Here is a 17,043-nt window from a genome sequence, read left to right as displayed (position 1 = left end):
TCCTGTGGGCCCCCAGCCAAGAGCAACAACTCTGCACGACTGTGTTGACAAGAGACAGTAGTGCCTTATCTAGGTGAGACCCCCAGGTTTAAAATTGTAAGATGACAGTCCCAGCCAAGAAACTTCCAGAAACCCTTACCTTTAGCTATGTTACGTACTGTACAGTGCTGTACTGTGAATATCGATGTAGAATGTTGATTTCTTCATTTTCCATTTTCTTTATGATAAGAGGACAAAACACCATTGCACACAACTTGACACGTTTCATAAAATCTGATCATTAAGGTTTTAGTGTACCATGTATTTACTATGCATTTAACTTGGCTGTATTTAATTTCTAATACTAAAACAGCATGCAGTCATCAGTGAATTCAGTCTGTCAGAAATCAAGAAAAGATTCCCCTGAAGAATTCTTTCCCCGTCAAGCTGTAGAACTGAAACAAGCTCCACTGTCAGCAGCCGGTGTCATGCTGTGCAGAGAGAGGAAGATGGCTGAAAATAAAGTGAACCGGTTAATCAACACATGGGCTCAACTGTACCAATAATCTAAAACCTGGATCTTAACACATTGACTGTTTAGACAATATAGGATACACCGAGGCATAATACAGTGATTAAAGTAACTTGATTAATCTACAGAACACACCATTGCAACCTTTACAACCTGATTAACTGACCTTTTTTATATACAAGAGGACTGAAACACTGGTATGTGTTAATCTTTCTGTGGTGGTTGCAAGCCTCTTGCCAGGTTGTCATTGTAAATGAGAATTTGTTCTCAATTGGTTCGTCTGGATAAATGGATTGATTGATTAATTGATTGATTGTTTCATTGATTGAGTGATTAATCGATCAGCCAACAGTCACCCTAGCTTCTGGGATTCTATTTTTGCATGTATGCCTATTCAGACATTGATAATGACCCAAGCCCTGGGAGAGAGTGGCATCCTGAAGTGAAGTTGTTTTTTTTTATAACAAAATCTTTTTATTGCTTTCTTTTCTGTTGGCTGTAATTGTCGCTACTGCTTTCTTCTTCTGTTGGCAGCATTCCAGTGCTTAGTCTCAATGGCTTCATCCTAACGGTTCAGTTACACTGTAGTCAAAACAACTGCAGGGGAAACAAACAAATGGAATTTAGTCTGCTTGCTTGCTCTCTCTCTCTCTCTCTCTCTCTGCTTCTCTGTCCAAGTTGCCCTTGGGCAAGTCACTCTGTAACACTTTTATTGCAGGTGAAGGTGAACCTGTCTTTTATTGCAGGTGAAGGTGAACCTGTCTTTTATTGCAGGAGAAGGTGAACCTGTCTTTTATTGCAGGTGAAGGTGAACCTGTCTTTTATTGTAGGTGAAGGTGAACCTGTCTTTTATTGCAGGAGAAGGTGAACCTGTCTTTTATTGCAGGTGAAGGTGAACCTGTCTTTTATTGTAGGAGAAGGTGAACCTGTCTTTTATTGTAGGTGAAGGTGAACCTGTCTTTTATTGCAGGTGATGGTGAACCTGTCTTTTATTGCGGTGAAGGTGAAAACAATTATGTTTGATGGGAAAACTGCATGTATTGGTCCAGTAATAACTAAGTTAATACCCCCTTTTTTTTAAATCGCTCTTCCTGCAGTGATTTAGAGGACAGGTTTCAAACCCCAGTGCACTTGAAATTTTGAAAAGAGATTTTAAAGTTATAAGTGTAAAAGTTGCCAGGATGTTAACAATGAAAATAAAAATTACAATTACATTATTTATACAGTTGTAGCAACACATGGGGACGTATAATGGTACATTTTTCTAAACTGTTTTAAAAAATGTAAAATGAAGTCTGTGTTTTGTTTATATATGTATTGCAATTCTTTGAAGTTTGCTTTCAAAAGAGTGAGAAACACACAAAGCCATAAACTGAAGACATGTTTGATAATCAAGCACAACACTTTTTTTTAGACTGTTGGCTTTTTTTTTAACTCATGAGTTATGACTAGGACTCAGTAGTTCAAAATCTTTGCCCATGCTTTGTAAGGAGCTTTGCTCTCTACACATTGTACTGTAGAGTGTATTTCACAAATAATTAGGCTCCCCATTCATTGTTACATTGAGTGTAAGATGCATTCATAATTCAGACTGAAAATCCTTGGTCTTGTGTTAATGCAGGCAGGCCTCCATTTTATTTTAGCAGCGTGGATGTAACAACATTTTGGTAGGAGCTATTTAATTATTGCTCTTTGTAAACTCATTTTATACGATAGTCCAAAATGAGTGCTAATCAGGTCTGTGAAACCAGCTGTATAATTATTTCATTCCTCTCTGAACATGTATTTGTATGGTTCAAAATATGACCCAGAGATAACGTTGTTGTTCAATCCATATCTTATGCATTTCCTTTACCCAACTGCAACTGTGTACATGTGTAGCCTTGATTGATTAGGCTGGTAAAGTTACCCAAGAACGAGTATATGCTTCAGTAGTTTAGTGTTAATGCTGTAATGCAGTAATCTAGTATAAAGCAGGACAGAGGACATGTCATCACTAAATACTGGTAACATTATTTGAGTGTCTTTAACTACGCTGTAATTGTGTAATACTGTGCAAGCTTTTGGAAGTTAGTAATGGGACACTGCAAATGATAAATGCATACAGTATGTAGTTGTGTACTATAGTTCTAATGTAGTTTTGATGTAATTACTTGTATAAATACAGTGGTATTAATGTCAATTACTGGGGTTATAGCTAATTGTGTGTCTTGCATTTCCAATTGCTATGTAGCCATGACAAGTTTTCAAACAATGAGTAGAGCAAACCTAGGAAGTGCAATATAGCGTTACAGTCTGTATCAAAGCTCTTTTCAAAATGTCCACTCTAGTGCACTGGGGTTTGAGACCTATACTATAAATTACTGCAGGAAGATCGATAAAAAACAAAAACAAAAACAAAACAACACAGTAAGTGTTGACTGACTTTTCTGTTCCGTACCACATCATGGATTGTTATTGCTGTGTTACCTGTTTGACAACAATCCTTTCACTACTAGTGCACTAGAGCAGACATTTTGAAAATAGCTTTGAAACAGACTTTAAAGTTAGAAGTGTAAAAAGTTGTCAGGATGTTAACAATGAAAAGAAAAATTACTGGTATGTTATTTAAACAGTTGGAGCAACACGTGGGGATGTATAACTTAATCTTTAAGTACCACTGATTCATAACTTTAAAATTCAAAGGGACTCAGGAACATATTTATGGAACCAAAACTTTCATTTATTAATACAAACTACCTCATCGCAGGTACAATACATATTCATGTAAGTTGAACAGACCAAGATGCCACCAGGTATCTCTGCTAAAGAACATTAAACAGCATACTTCCAGAAAGAATCCAGAAAGTCAAAACAACGGTTACAACATTGTCTCGTTAATACATTACTTGATAAGTTCTCTTGTGATATTTTTCACTAGACAGGAAATATATGAGCTAGATAGTTTCTTTCGCCACAGTCCGACCTAACAAAGATATACAGCACAGTTATAGCAACACTAACAGCAATGTGATACAAGAACATAAAAAGAGAACAAAAAGACAAAACAAAAAGTTAGTCTTGCAAGATATGGACTAGCACCCCCCTTCTTTTTTTTTCTTTTTACACATTTCACTTTTACAGATAGTAAAGAACATCCAGGAAAGCTGACTGTGGTGTTATAAAATCCTCATGCAAAATAAATGAAGAAACCAAGAGTCTAAGTTTCACACACGCAAAAAAAAAACAGACTTATAACAAGGTGTTTCCAACAGTCATTGCCTTCATTTCTTTAGTTGGCGGGTTTTAATTGCTATCGAAAAAAAAAAAAATATATATATATATATATATACGTGTTGTTTTCCTCTAAGTGCAGTTCCAGCTGCGTCCCATCTTGATAACATGAGTCTCAAGTCTGATGATGGGCGTGTGATGATGCACAATGCACAGGAAAAGTAGAGGTACTGCTTTGGAAACACAGTTCTTTATTTCTTTTAAAAAAGGTATGGCCTTTTTGACAGCTGTCTTAAGCTATGCTTTTAAACTCCTTCATAGCTTTTCCCCCACATGAAGCAATGCACTTATATATCGAAGAAGGTCGATGGATGGACTACAACTCATCCGACCTGATGACATGGAACAGGGTAACATTATAGAGCACCTGGTGTCCGTTGTTCCATGCATACAGTGCCCTGTCCTTGGGATTGTAGTCCAGCATAGAGATATGGGAGTACTTGTTTTGAAAAGGGATATCAATGTATTCGTAGGTGGAGGTGTTGGTTTGGAAGGCATAGTAGACCTTGGTGCCCCCTGAGTAGCCATTGGTGACATAGAGGGTGCCACAGATCATAAAGGCCTCTCCAGCGCTTCGTTTGGGGTGGTTTGTTGCCCAGCTCTGCAGGACCTGAAGGGTGTTGGGGTCTAGCTTGCTAATGACGATGTTCCCGGCATTCTGGTTTGTGGCATAGACTGCCCACAGGCCCCCCTCATCCACCATGAGATCGATGTCCGAGTGGCCGCCCCAGGCGTAGTGGTACATGTTGTTGTAGCCAGCGTAGTCCAGGGTGCGAGTCTTGCTGATAGACGAGGTCTTGAAGTCGAACTTGATGATGATGTGGCTCTGGAACTTGTTGAAGTAGATGGAGCCATTGTACACCACCTGGCCAGTGCCAGACCAAGGGTGGGGGAGGCGGTGGGAGGTGAAGTTGTCCGTGTTCATGAAGTCAGCTATGGACTTGTACTCCCGCACAAAACGGTTGTTGTGGTAACCATCCATGTACCAAACCTGCATTGAAACCAAAAAAATACAATAATCAAGGTGTCTGGCATTTGAATAAACAAAGTACACCCATTCATTCTTTCAGCAGAAGTATGTTGTTCAGGAGTTCACATAAGGTTATCACCCAGTTGCCTGCCTTTTCTTGTGTTAATATTCAGTCATAACTCACCGTATCCCCCTCTTCTGCCCTCGCTGCTACCCCCTGATTCACTGAGAGCCCTTTAAGCAAATGGTCTATTGACCAGGCAATAGCTACACTTCCATGCAGATTTAATGCACATGTGAACAGCATTATCCATCATCTTTAATTTAGCATTATTACATCATCAAAAATACTAAAAAAGCACACTTTTACCTATTTGGTGTATTTTCCATAGAAAGAAAAAATAGTCTGTAATTAAAATCCCTTTGCCCCAATGCTTGAAACATACATGAAGTTCATAACTACGCATTCATTCAACGTGCCCCAGAAAAAAATTGTAACAATTACAACCATCAATAGACTTTTTACAACAAGACATTGCAAGTGCTTCTTTCCTTGTGGTTTTTGGCTGTAACTGATCTGCGGTTGATGAAGGCTGAATCCCCTTTGGTAATGAATAATGCATTTGTGGCACAATTGTAATAAATTATACAATTTGCAGCTTTCTTGGATGCTCCTCCACCAGCCCCCATTGCTTCGGTTTCAGCTAGAGATGGGATTCTTCTTCAGTTTTTAGCAGTGCCTTTCAAAGATGTTGTTTGCATGCTAATGAGTTTAATATCTAGAATTCTACTCAGGGAATTACTTGTTTCTTCTTCATATGAATCAAATCTAAATAAAACCTTGTGTAGTTCTAGAAAATACAGCTTTTAAAAAAAAAATCCCCTTTACAAACTATATGCACAGCACAGTGTATACATTACCAGTGCAGTGACATGTGAAAATGAGGGCTCTACTGCCATGTTTTACTTTTCAGATGACAAGTTTAAATGATTCAATGCCATTAGCGAATGCCAAAATACCTAGTTTTGTGTTTTTCTGCCATAACCTTTCCCATCAAATAAAACAATCCTAAAGGATCTAGAGTATTAGCAATTATAAGTACAGCTGTGTTTATCTATGCAAGTCACTTAACTATGGGGTTGGTTAACATCATACGCCTGTCATTTGCATAGTGGTGGCTGACATCTATCGGGTATGTGTCCCACCAGATATTAGACTTCCAATCAATTTTAATGGGGAAACGTTGAAAGCTCTTTACACATTCTGCAGAAAAGCCAAACCGGATTTATTATAGTATTTTGCATATTAAAGCAGCCTTTATTGCAATTTCCGCATCTCTTAATCTGTGTATGACAAAATCAGGATTAACCACCTAGTGACTACAGCTTTTGATGTGCTCATTAATATGACACTTTGCTCTTCGTTTGCTGGTAAAATACAACATTTAGCCAGATACCACTAGACTTCACCACAAAATGAAGCTATACGAGAACTAATGTGTCTAATAAGGTCATTTAGGGTTTCGAAATGTACATGAGCAGAGCCAATGGTACACTACAAAGTATAAGCATGTTGCAAAAACATTTCCATTATTTTCATTAGCAGTAAGACTTACCCGGCTATCGCCTTCTGGAGCCAGGGGGTCAGTCATCCACGATCCAAATCTTGATCCAGACGCTTTTATTGTAACAGGGTCGCTTATTCCTGTCAATTTGCCACAAGCTGCAAGTGTGGAACAAAGTTTGGTAGTGTCCTTGCAAACACATGTTAATGATATTGACACATCTCTCTTTGTATCTATATCCGTCTAACTACATCTCTCTGTCAGTAAGACACATGAAAAAACATCAAACATTAATGAATAATCATAGAACTCTTATATATATATATATATATATATATATATATATATATATATATATATATATATATATATATATATATAGCCGTTCATTATATTATGTTTTACACTATGCCGTGCCATCATAAAGTAGTATACGTAGTGGTATAAAATTGTGTTTGCTCATTTAATATATTATCATTATATGTCCTGGTATTTATTAATTTTATAAATGAAGATTCAGTTTGTTGCTTGACTGTCAATTTGACACATTGCCTGTAAGTTAAAATACACATAATACTGTCAATGTTATTGGAAAGAAATGTTCTTTTGTTTCGATGCAGGAGACATGCCGTGAGTGGCACTGGGGACTCCTTGCAATTCAGCCTTGGATCATTGCAGAAAACAATCTGAACACTGCTCACACTTGTCAAGAGAGACGTCCAGATTTAGCAAGTGTTCAACACAGCTGTTCCAGAGGTGTTCATGCAGAACTAGTAGACAGCGTATGGAATGCATGTTTGGCCACACCAGGGCTAATCAAGGAGCTATCCATTTCAGTAACAGGGGCTTGTTAAGTGACAGCCTCCTACCAATTCTAATCTTCCCCCTCACTTCACTCGCACATGTCAGAACAAGAAGACTAAAGTCAAAACTCTAGTTATAGCACCTTTTTAAAGAAGCATTTAAACAGTTTCAGTATCGATACATTCTAGTTTCAAGTAAAACAAATCCATCAATTTTAGGGTGTTACAGCTTACCTTTGATTAGAAAAATTTAAACAAAGGTTCAATATTAACAGATTCTTTTAATCTTAAATATGTTATCCACCTCCCATAACCTTAACCTGTTTCCAATACGGGCTGCTATTCTTGAGTTCTGTCCTCATCTCTCTTTTTATTTACGTCTGCATCTGTTGTTTCATACTAACATTCAAAGCGCTGTTGTCTTTACATTTGGAATGCCAAATAGACTTTGGGTGATTCGTAATCTCTTTCAAGCTCTTGCTTCTCTCAGCAGCGGAATCATTTCATCTCCTGTAGTTCTCCCTGCTACTGAAACTTTACATAAAAGCACAAACTGTGTGTTCTTTGGCTTTATGGATTAGGATCAAATAGGTTGCAAAATGCAATAATACAACTCTTAGTAGGAAGTGCCCAATGGTATTATCAGGGCACCAACTGCATCTCATTCTTTTGTGTAGTTCTGGACCCCCCTCCCCTGCCCAGATCTATCTAAATTGTCATTAAAAAATGAATTCTGAATGGGTGACTGGCTTCACCAATCTCCCTTTTCTAAACACAGCAATTCAATTCTTCTTATTCTGTCTTGCTCATTGATGTAGAATGAGGTACTGTATGGTGCTGATTCTGATGTTGTATTGTGTGGACGCACATGTGGATTGCAACGGAATTAAATCATTCTGTGTGCAGCCTTCTGCTGGAGTGAATTAACTTGCACCATCTCATAATTCTCTGGCAGCACTAGAAGAAAATTAGTGTGTGGGTGTATGAGCTTTGCTAGAATAAAACAACCAAAACGCCTATTTGAGCCAAACAGTATTTTTTTGGTCTTGAAATCTTGAAATGGGCGCCAGCTTATTTCACAAAACCTATTTTACGCTGGACCTCAGGTGGATGTGTTACACGTGAACAATAACAATCAGTTAACTGAATCTTTAAATGCAGTGCTATCCTCTATCCTTGTCATAAATGCTGGTTAATGAAGAAACCACTTTATCTGTGATGTTTGTTAGTTCCAAAGTCTTATAAGAAATCTCTTTTCTTTCATAGTCAAAATTTTGAGACTAACATAGCAAATATCTCTAGGTTAGCATTTGATTTATTAGGGAAATGTATTTGAATAATGGCATTCAGACTTTTGTGAAAGGTAATCAATTCACTAGAAAGAAGCGTAAACCCTGGTCTTGTTCATTATTGATTGGCTTATTAAGCTGCAGATTCACAGTCATCTGTCAGTGCCAATTGGGAGGGGGGGGGGGGGGGGGGGGTCTTTTTATTTAAGAATCCTTGATTAGCACCAAAAAATATAAAGAAAAAAACACAAGCGATGAAACAGAATAAAATAAAATTAAGAGAAAATACTACACTAGTAAAGTGAACTGGAGAAGGCAAGAGATATTATTATTTATTTATTTATTTATTTATTTGGGTAAAGTGACAATATTTTGTTAGTGCCAAAGGGACTGGCTGCCAGTAACTGTGCTAAATTATGAAAGAAGAAGCAATCAAATCCATGAACTCTCAGGGGGAGGAGAACCAATGAACCAATTGATCATTAAAGCCTCCCCTCAGAGGAAAAAGACAGCCAGCCAGCATGTCAGCTACAAGCCAAGAGGTGAAATTAAAGACCTGCATTTACATACAATCTGCTGTTTGCATTCAGGGCTTGTTTGCATGCTCGCCAATTACTTATATTGACTCAGAATTGATACCAAGGTAAGTCTTAATTAATATCCCAAAGGGACGAGTGACAGAATGCATGCTGATGAAAGAAAATAAACAGAAAAAAAATGATTGTGAAAAAGTAACAATGATGAATGAAATTGTACAGCTAAGCAGGAATTATTTTACACCTCGATACACATAAATTATTGTTTTATTTGTCACTCGAATAAGCTTTTGAGAGGCTTTTTGAGGCAATTTGTTAAATGGTGTCTGCTTAGAAACAGTCAAACAATTGTCTCGGTATAAATTAACATGCCCAGAATGCTTTCAGGGATTAACTGCAGATTTATATGTAGAGATCACAGAAGACAGACATGCAGCCCACATTAGCAAAGATGATTGTCTGAAAGACGACCGCTCCAGACTGAGAATCATATGGGGCTCAAACACAGCATAGATGATCTAGTCATCCCTACCTGTATAATGTCCAGCAGTGTGTTTGTGTGTACTGTATGCAAAGTATTACATATTGAAGAAAAAAAAAATCTATTGAAATCTAATGATGTAGGGATCTATTAAGGGTTTATTTCACACATTCAGTTTTCAAATGAGCCTTACTTCAGCTCTTTATGGACTGACCAGCGCTTTTAAAGTGTTACAATACAAGCTAGTTAATTGCATTCAGTACCCTGTTTTGGTCTTCAGTATATATATAATGTAATTATTCCCTCTATTGGCAGGCATCAACCCACCAGCATCAGACAAGTTAATAGCCTGAAATATCCAAGAGGATTTTTTATACAGACCAGATTACATACATTGAAGACTGGTATGTATCAGTGTAAATTTCTGTTAGAAAATGTGGAGACAATACATTGCTCAGTACAGGTCTAAGGCACACAGGTAGCAGTTTGCCAGCCTGCAAGGTTAATAGGCATTTGTCCTGTCACTGTTCTTTCGAAATCTGTCCTTGCAGGTCCCTAGACACACTGATAAACTGCCTCAGCCATGAGATCTCATTTTCTAGAGCCGTATGCATTTATGATAAGCAATCTCTCGCGTTTTGGAATGCAGAGCTGTCAATGTCAAACTAGCGGCAATGTTAGAATGCTCTTTTTGCATTTCAATTACTGTTTATTTTAGACTGTTTGGATAACAGGTAAAAGCCAATAAAAGCAGAAACTCTCAGTTGTATGGTCCCTTGAAAGATGAGAATGGCTTGTGCAGGATAATCTTTTATGTCCCAGTCCAACTGAATACTGTATTAGGCATATTTCAAGTTATTTGCCCATTGTTTATGAGGATTGACTTCTGTACCATTAATTCTAATTTTAAGGGTACCTGTAACTCTGTTGTATATGCACTTGATAAATCCAAAACAATCAGGATATTGATCTGAGGTTTCAAAAGGCAGGACTTGGTCTTTGTTTAATTTGCAATCACTCCTCTGGGTGTCCAGTCATTGGCTGAGAGGGACAGCCTGCCCGTTAATTACATCTTTAAGGGAGTCAGATTTCTCAGTCTGGCTCCCTACAAAATTAGAGACAAGCTTATTTTTCTCTGTAAATCTTTAGAGGCTACGGAAGCAAGGCCCATTTCTTAAGTCAGAGCTCCGCTATATATTAGGAATGCGAGAGGGAAAAAAATGTAGATTATGGTTGATACAGGGGATTTTTTTTGTATAGCAGAATGTGGTGAATACATTTACTGTGATTGGGGTTTTCATTTGGCAAACAGTGACACTGGTTGCCAAGTTTTGTAACTGCACTTTCTTTCATTGGGATTTTAACTTGGCAAACTGCACCACCAGGTGGTCACATGTTAATCTGTGTCCCTTCAGCTTTTTCTATTAGTTTTTTTGTCCTGAGCAGATGTTGTGTGAGCCTTGAGTGTGTGGGATTGTTGTTAAAAACCTACAGCTACCCAGCATGCCAAGCTAACAACACTAAATGTAAGGGAGGGGTCAGGGGGTGTGGGGCTGTCTTCTTGACCAGGGCTAAATGCAAACTGACCACTCACCCTTTGAGCAGTCAGCGTTTTTTTTCTGAGCCTACCTAATTTTTGCATGCATGCACGGAGCCTTTCTTCAAGATTTGACACTCTGTTCTGAAGTTCCTCGTAGTCATAGGCGCCAATCTCCTCCTGGAGTTCGTTAAGAACTGACGTCAGATTCTGGACTTCCTCTTTAAACTGCATTACCAATTTTGCATCGGCTTTGTACTCCTCCAACACTGGTATCAAAGGCCTAAGTTCCTCCATTTTCGTTTTTATTGCCTGAAAGGTTAAAATAAGCTGGGTTCAGTGCCATGCATGCAAAAATCTACAACACCCTGTCTTGCTCCCTGCCTCTCTGACTCCCTAAGGTGAATGCAGTGTGTGCCTATCACTGTCAAAATCACTAAGCCCATATATATATAGCAAGCAGTATCAAACAGTCTTCAGTACACCAAAAACAATTGGGAAAGGTCTTTATTTATCATGTTTTAAAATGCAACATCTTAGGGTACATGCTTCAGATAACATACAACAAAGTTTTTTTTTTTTTTGTTTTGTTTTTTTTTCTTTCGTAATCAAATATGCATTGACATAAAAAAAAAAATAATAATAATTTTTTTTAAAAAAGAGGTCAAACTATTCATGGAATGCTTCTACAATTACATGCAGGAAGTTCTCATCACTGGTCAGGTTCCTTAGTTTTAAAGGTGCTAATTTGAAATAAACTGCGTGGTGCAAAAACTCTGAGGCCCAGTTCATGGTTACACTGGATTGACCTGCATCTTCAGTCACTGCAGCTTTGATAAAATTTCTTAAAGTTAGCCCTGTAAGCAAGAAAATGAGATACTGTTGAGGAGCTAGCTCTCTAAGCTATCTAATAAACATCACATTCAGCAATGGGTAACATGTCAGTGCATTCCCAAATGCACATCATTTCACATTATATCACAGCAGCGGTATTAAGTCAGCAAGTGTGAGATATATAACATGCAAACACATTCAGATCATAATAATAATACATAATGCTGTGCAGAGATGTGCAGAAAACCAGGGATGTTTGCTATAACCGTATCCAGAAGTGTACAAAGTGTGTATCCATGTACAGACAAGAACTTCAGTTTATGTAAGATCTTCAATAAAGCCTATGTGTGTATCTTTCTATTTCTGCACAAATGTCTCATCGTTTCCAAAGATCTCATTTGAATCTTTTACTTATGGTGACTCCCGATACAGTACACAGTACACACTAAAATACATTCTACTGGAACATGGGCCTCAAAGGGATATGGCACTGGATCCCATGTTTACCCTTTCATTGTTCTCTTGCCATTTCTATAGGCCTGGAAGTAAAGGGGCAATGATTTTGTTTTTATTAAAATAAACTACAAAGGAGCAATGAAATGGTAAACACTGGAATATTTACCATTTTGTATTTTGTTGAAAAAAAAGAAAGACAGTATTGGCCTTATTTTTTAGCATCTTTAGAAAAATTATGATTTTCACCATCCTTCGTGAAAAGGAGAATTCAACTGATAACATTGCATTTTGCCGTAAAAGATCTAATTCTGATTACCAGCGATTACATGGTATTCTTGCCTGTTTTTTTGAGAGACAAAATGTTGACTTAAAAATGTTAAGTATTTACCTTCAAAAATATATTGTTGTTTATATGTTACTTTAATTTGAATGAAAACATAAAAAATGACTACTCTGTTTCCAGTTTTAAACACAATCTATTCATCATTTAGATACTAATGACTGTTTGGAAGCTGGACGGTTCAGATTTTAATATTTCAAACAATGTATGTTGTAAACTAAATCAGCTTTGATGCTTTAAACGGTATTCTGTACTCAAATAAGTATTTAGTGCAGTCTCTGTAGATGGCTACACAACAAACTGAAAACCTAACCACTTGTTTTTGTTTTCTTTTGTGGGGGCTGATGTCACCAATGCAAAAAAGCATTGACGTTCTCTTTAAAAACAGCAGTGCAATTACAATATTTAGACACCAAGTAGCACTTTACAAATGTAAGCAATATCCATGTTTTTGCACATCTCTATGATTTGTATTAGTCATTTTACAGTCTAAAAGATTATTATTTTTTAAATATGCAATTACAATTTAGTACACAAATCTGTCATCTGCATTAAGTACATCACTTATTTTTATTTTTTTTTTACAAGGGGGTGGGGGAGTGTAGACCTATACTGGTACTACACTTTTCAAAAATACTCCCATTCAGAAATATAAATCAGGGACAGCGAGCACAGGTAGTGACTGTAGCTTTAACATGCTTTCAAAGCAGCAAAGTAACAGCTCTTAGGAGCTCCAGGGGAACAGGACAGCGCTGGAGTCTTACCTTCTGTGCATAACTACATAATGGTCTTACCACGTGACATTCATGTCCAGCATAACCCTTTCCCCCTTTGAGAACACTCCCTCAGAAAGAAATTTCCCACTGGGAATAAAGACCTTTTCACTAATGCATTGCAGCAAAGAGCAGCTTGAAAAACAGGACACAAAGTATTTTCTGTATCAATCCCATCTGAATATGCAATGTCCTGCTGCCATTATAACTAGATTTAAAATGAGTGTTTTACTCCTGTGGCTCTTCTGGTCTATTCGAGCAGGGACCTTCTTTGTGCCAGGTCTTTTAAGGCTATTCAATTAATTTAAATCTTTGGGTTAACTCTTAATTCCTGTAATAATGGAAGTGTTATCAAGCGACTGATAAGGGCCAAAACAATTGTCATAATATCCAAAAGTTGGACTTTTCCTTGATCACAGGTATAAAGCATGCATTCATGCATGAACTAACACCATCCTCTGATGGGTCTATAAATGCCTTATACATGTGATCAATATAATGTGTTACAAAGTAACATTGAATGAATGCGGGTAATTAAATCCACATGAATTAACAGGGCTGAATTTAAAATGAATTACTTCAGAACTCAGAGGACGCGCATAAGATATTCATGTGTAATTCCTATGGGATTCAGTCAGAATTCATTATGAATTTGCAACAATTATTTTAAAGTGTTACCAATTTAATTCTATAGCTTACTATTGTATGTGTTTGTATTGGTTGACTTACTGATATTATTTTGATCAAACAACTGCAAATAGTACAAAAATCTGATGAGTTTAATTAGCCAGAAGCTTAAATGCATTTTCTCTAGTTAGACACTCTGCAGACTGTAATTACAGTTTGAAATGACTTTCACTGAGTGATAACCAAGGATTTAAAATCCATTTCTTATGGATTACCACTGTTGCTACTATCACTATATTGAATTTATTTAAGGTATTAGCTTTTTTAATTTATTTTTTGTGGTTTTTGTACCTAACTACACGCTACACGTGGTCTAATTGCAGCCAGCCCACTAGGAGAACGTTTTAAGGAGCCAGGAATCTGTATTCTTTTAAATGACAGTGTTGTACTGTAATAACGAAATTAAAGTATTGAAAAAAAATCAGTATAACGATCAGGCTAATAATAAGGAAAGAAATATGATTATAAAGCTTTGGTTATCGATTTGTTTATAACATTATAATTGCACCTATAGCACATGCAAACTACGGTCTAAATACTTTGATTCTGGTTCACTTTTGGGGAGGTCAAGTGTCATTCAAGTAGGGAAAGGGTTGCTGAAGACAGATGAACAGGAGTAGCCCAAAACACCAGCTCACCCACACTGGCTTGTTCAGCTGGCGTTTCGGGGGAAACGGGTACTGAAGGAACTCGGAATTGGTTTACAGTATTAGGAAGGTTTTAGATCATTTCTCTCACCTTATATTGTCTGGCCAGTTGCTGCTTGTGGTTTTCTTCCACCTGTTTAAACCTGGATTCTAAACCTCGCATCTGGGTCTCCATCTTCTCTACGTACTGTAGATCCCTCTGGGTCCGTCTGTCTAGGACCTCGATGGACTGTGTCATGTTTTGCACCTGAAAAGAAAGAATACAATGAGTTGATGACATACGGTACATCCCTCACTGTATCTTTAAATACAAAATTAGAGCTGTCAGCATGACTTTAATCCACTGTATGTATGAGTTTGCCATACATAGAGTGCCTCACTGGAAATGAATAACACTAAACTAAACTAAACTAAACTAAACTAAACTAAACACTGTTTTCAGGTTAACACCAACAAAAGAAAACATTTACCATTTTCCTCTAAATTTTTATTCAGTTTGTTTTTCATTTGAAGTTGCAATGCACCATTTGTTTAAATACATATTGTATACATATTTAAGAAGTTCGGTAGTTTATGAACCTATAAAATATCAGATATGTAGCATTTTTCTGGGTTAAACAGGCGATTCTCTTTTGTTTTGCTCTGCTGAGCTGAGCAGGAGCATGCCTGTTTACTGAGTGGCAAGAAAACTTCAAAGGCAGATGAAACTCCCTTTAGGGAATGTAAATGAACTGGAACGTCGACACCATACATTTGGGTACAGTACAGTGCAACGATGTATAAATCATGGAAGAATGTAGTAAACGCTCACCAAGGCATTTCATTGCAGTATAAAGCTGAAAATCTGTGTCAGACTGCAGCTTCAAACGCAATGCAAAACACTCTAGCCCAGAGAGCAGCATGCTTGCGGGAAATCATCAGCGCAAGTGGATCAATATTGTGAAAGACTGTTTTTTAACAACAGGTGGCAAATGCCAAAGCAGAAACTATTCTGGACTGGCACTTAAGCTTCTGATATTTCATTGCACTAAAACACTCAGCATGCTGTCCCATTGCCAATTATGTACATAGACATTTCAGCAAAACATTTCTGGGACCATATCATACTGGGCTGTCTATTAGGTGCATCTTAAATGCTGTTAGTATCTGATGATTGGATTTTACAGTTTTAACAAAATGGTTAGTTAACAAGTATGCTATGTCAAAGGTATGAACACATTTTTAGTTCAGGCACACATATAAAGTGCAAATCTAGATGTATCTTCACTGTACTCAGTTTGTTTGATACATATACAGTGAGAGTGGAAATAGACCTAGGATATAAATTATCATTGCCATAAATACATTTGGCTACTAGTGACAAAAAAAATACAATTAAACTAGAATGTCCAAATATTTGACTTTATATTATAATGTTTTGTTCATTATGGCTTTCATTTATGAAGGACAGACCAATCCTGTGGTTTAAAACCTTGCCTTGGAAGTAAGCAAGACGGTATAATTTCAGATGTTTAGACAGCCTTTCAGTCATCTATGCAGTGCAACAAATGCACAAGAATATTTTCTATCAGTGTTCAGTATGGCATCCACATTTCAGTATGTGTGATCAAGCTTCAAAATTTTGGGAAAAACAAATGAGGTAATTTGCAAAGGGAGCTATGAAGTGAATCCCTCTCTCCCCAGAGGAAGGTGTGATGTTGACTTGATTACTTTTTCCAGAAGCTGCCTCAGCTGCTTGGTCCTGGCGTCACGTGAACACATGGCTTGCTGGGGCGCCACCACTGTGCAGATACACCTGCCCTCACTGTCCTGGGCTGAGCTGTACACCTGCCAGGACTCCTCTGGATTAGCTGGAAACACCTAGTGGCACACAGAGGGAGGGGGCGTGAGAGAGGGTGGTCGTGCAAGGAGATGAGGGCAAAGCATGGCACGCAAAAAGGATTGCAAAGATGAGGTGAAAACAAAAGTGAAAAACAAGCAAACAGGCAAATGTAAAATGTGAGAGAAAGGATGAGCGATGAAGGGACAAAGAAGAGACAAACGATTATTATTAAGAAATGAATCAACAAGGAATTAGTCACATTTTTAAGTTTGTATTACACTGCATTTCATTTGTGGCTTAAAATATTGCATTGCCAAGCCTTCGTTTAGATGCTAAACTGCAATCATTTCTAAATACACTTACATAACTTGCATGAGACGATCATGTATGATTATGTGAAGAACCATCTGGGGGTTTATACCGACCCATATGGTCACATTGACCTGATAATACTACTACTACTACTACTACTACTACTAATAATAATAATAATAATAATAATAATAATAATAATAATAA

The 17,043-nt window shown here is 37.4% G+C and overlaps 1 protein-coding gene across 2 annotated transcripts in view; it reads right to left on the bottom strand.

Moving 5' to 3' along the window:
• Positions 1 to 3,211: 3,211 nt before the first annotated feature.
• The window catches only part of LOC121306712 (noelin), a 31,301-nt gene continuing 17,469 nt past the window's right edge, over positions 3,212 to 17,043 (bottom strand). For both annotated transcript variants that reach the window (XM_041238591.1, XM_041238590.1), the window contains exons 2-6: positions 16,413 to 16,562; positions 14,794 to 14,949; positions 11,058 to 11,277; positions 6,371 to 6,477; positions 3,212 to 4,775 (exon numbers count right to left, since the gene is read on the bottom strand). In XM_041238591.1, the coding sequence (XP_041094525.1) occupies positions 4,101 to 4,775; positions 6,371 to 6,477; positions 11,058 to 11,277; positions 14,794 to 14,949; positions 16,413 to 16,562 (1,308 nt within the window). In that variant the 3' untranslated portion in view covers positions 3,212 to 4,100. The remainder of the gene's footprint in view (positions 4,776 to 6,370; positions 6,478 to 11,057; positions 11,278 to 14,793; positions 14,950 to 16,412; positions 16,563 to 17,043) is intronic.

This window comes from Polyodon spathula, chromosome 49 (genome assembly GCF_017654505.1).
Source record: "Polyodon spathula isolate WHYD16114869_AA chromosome 49, ASM1765450v1, whole genome shotgun sequence".
Taxonomy (NCBI): domain Eukaryota; kingdom Metazoa; phylum Chordata; class Actinopteri; order Acipenseriformes; family Polyodontidae; genus Polyodon; species Polyodon spathula.
Note: the sequence above shows the minus strand (reverse complement) of the source record. Positions and strands in the feature narration are given on the sequence as shown.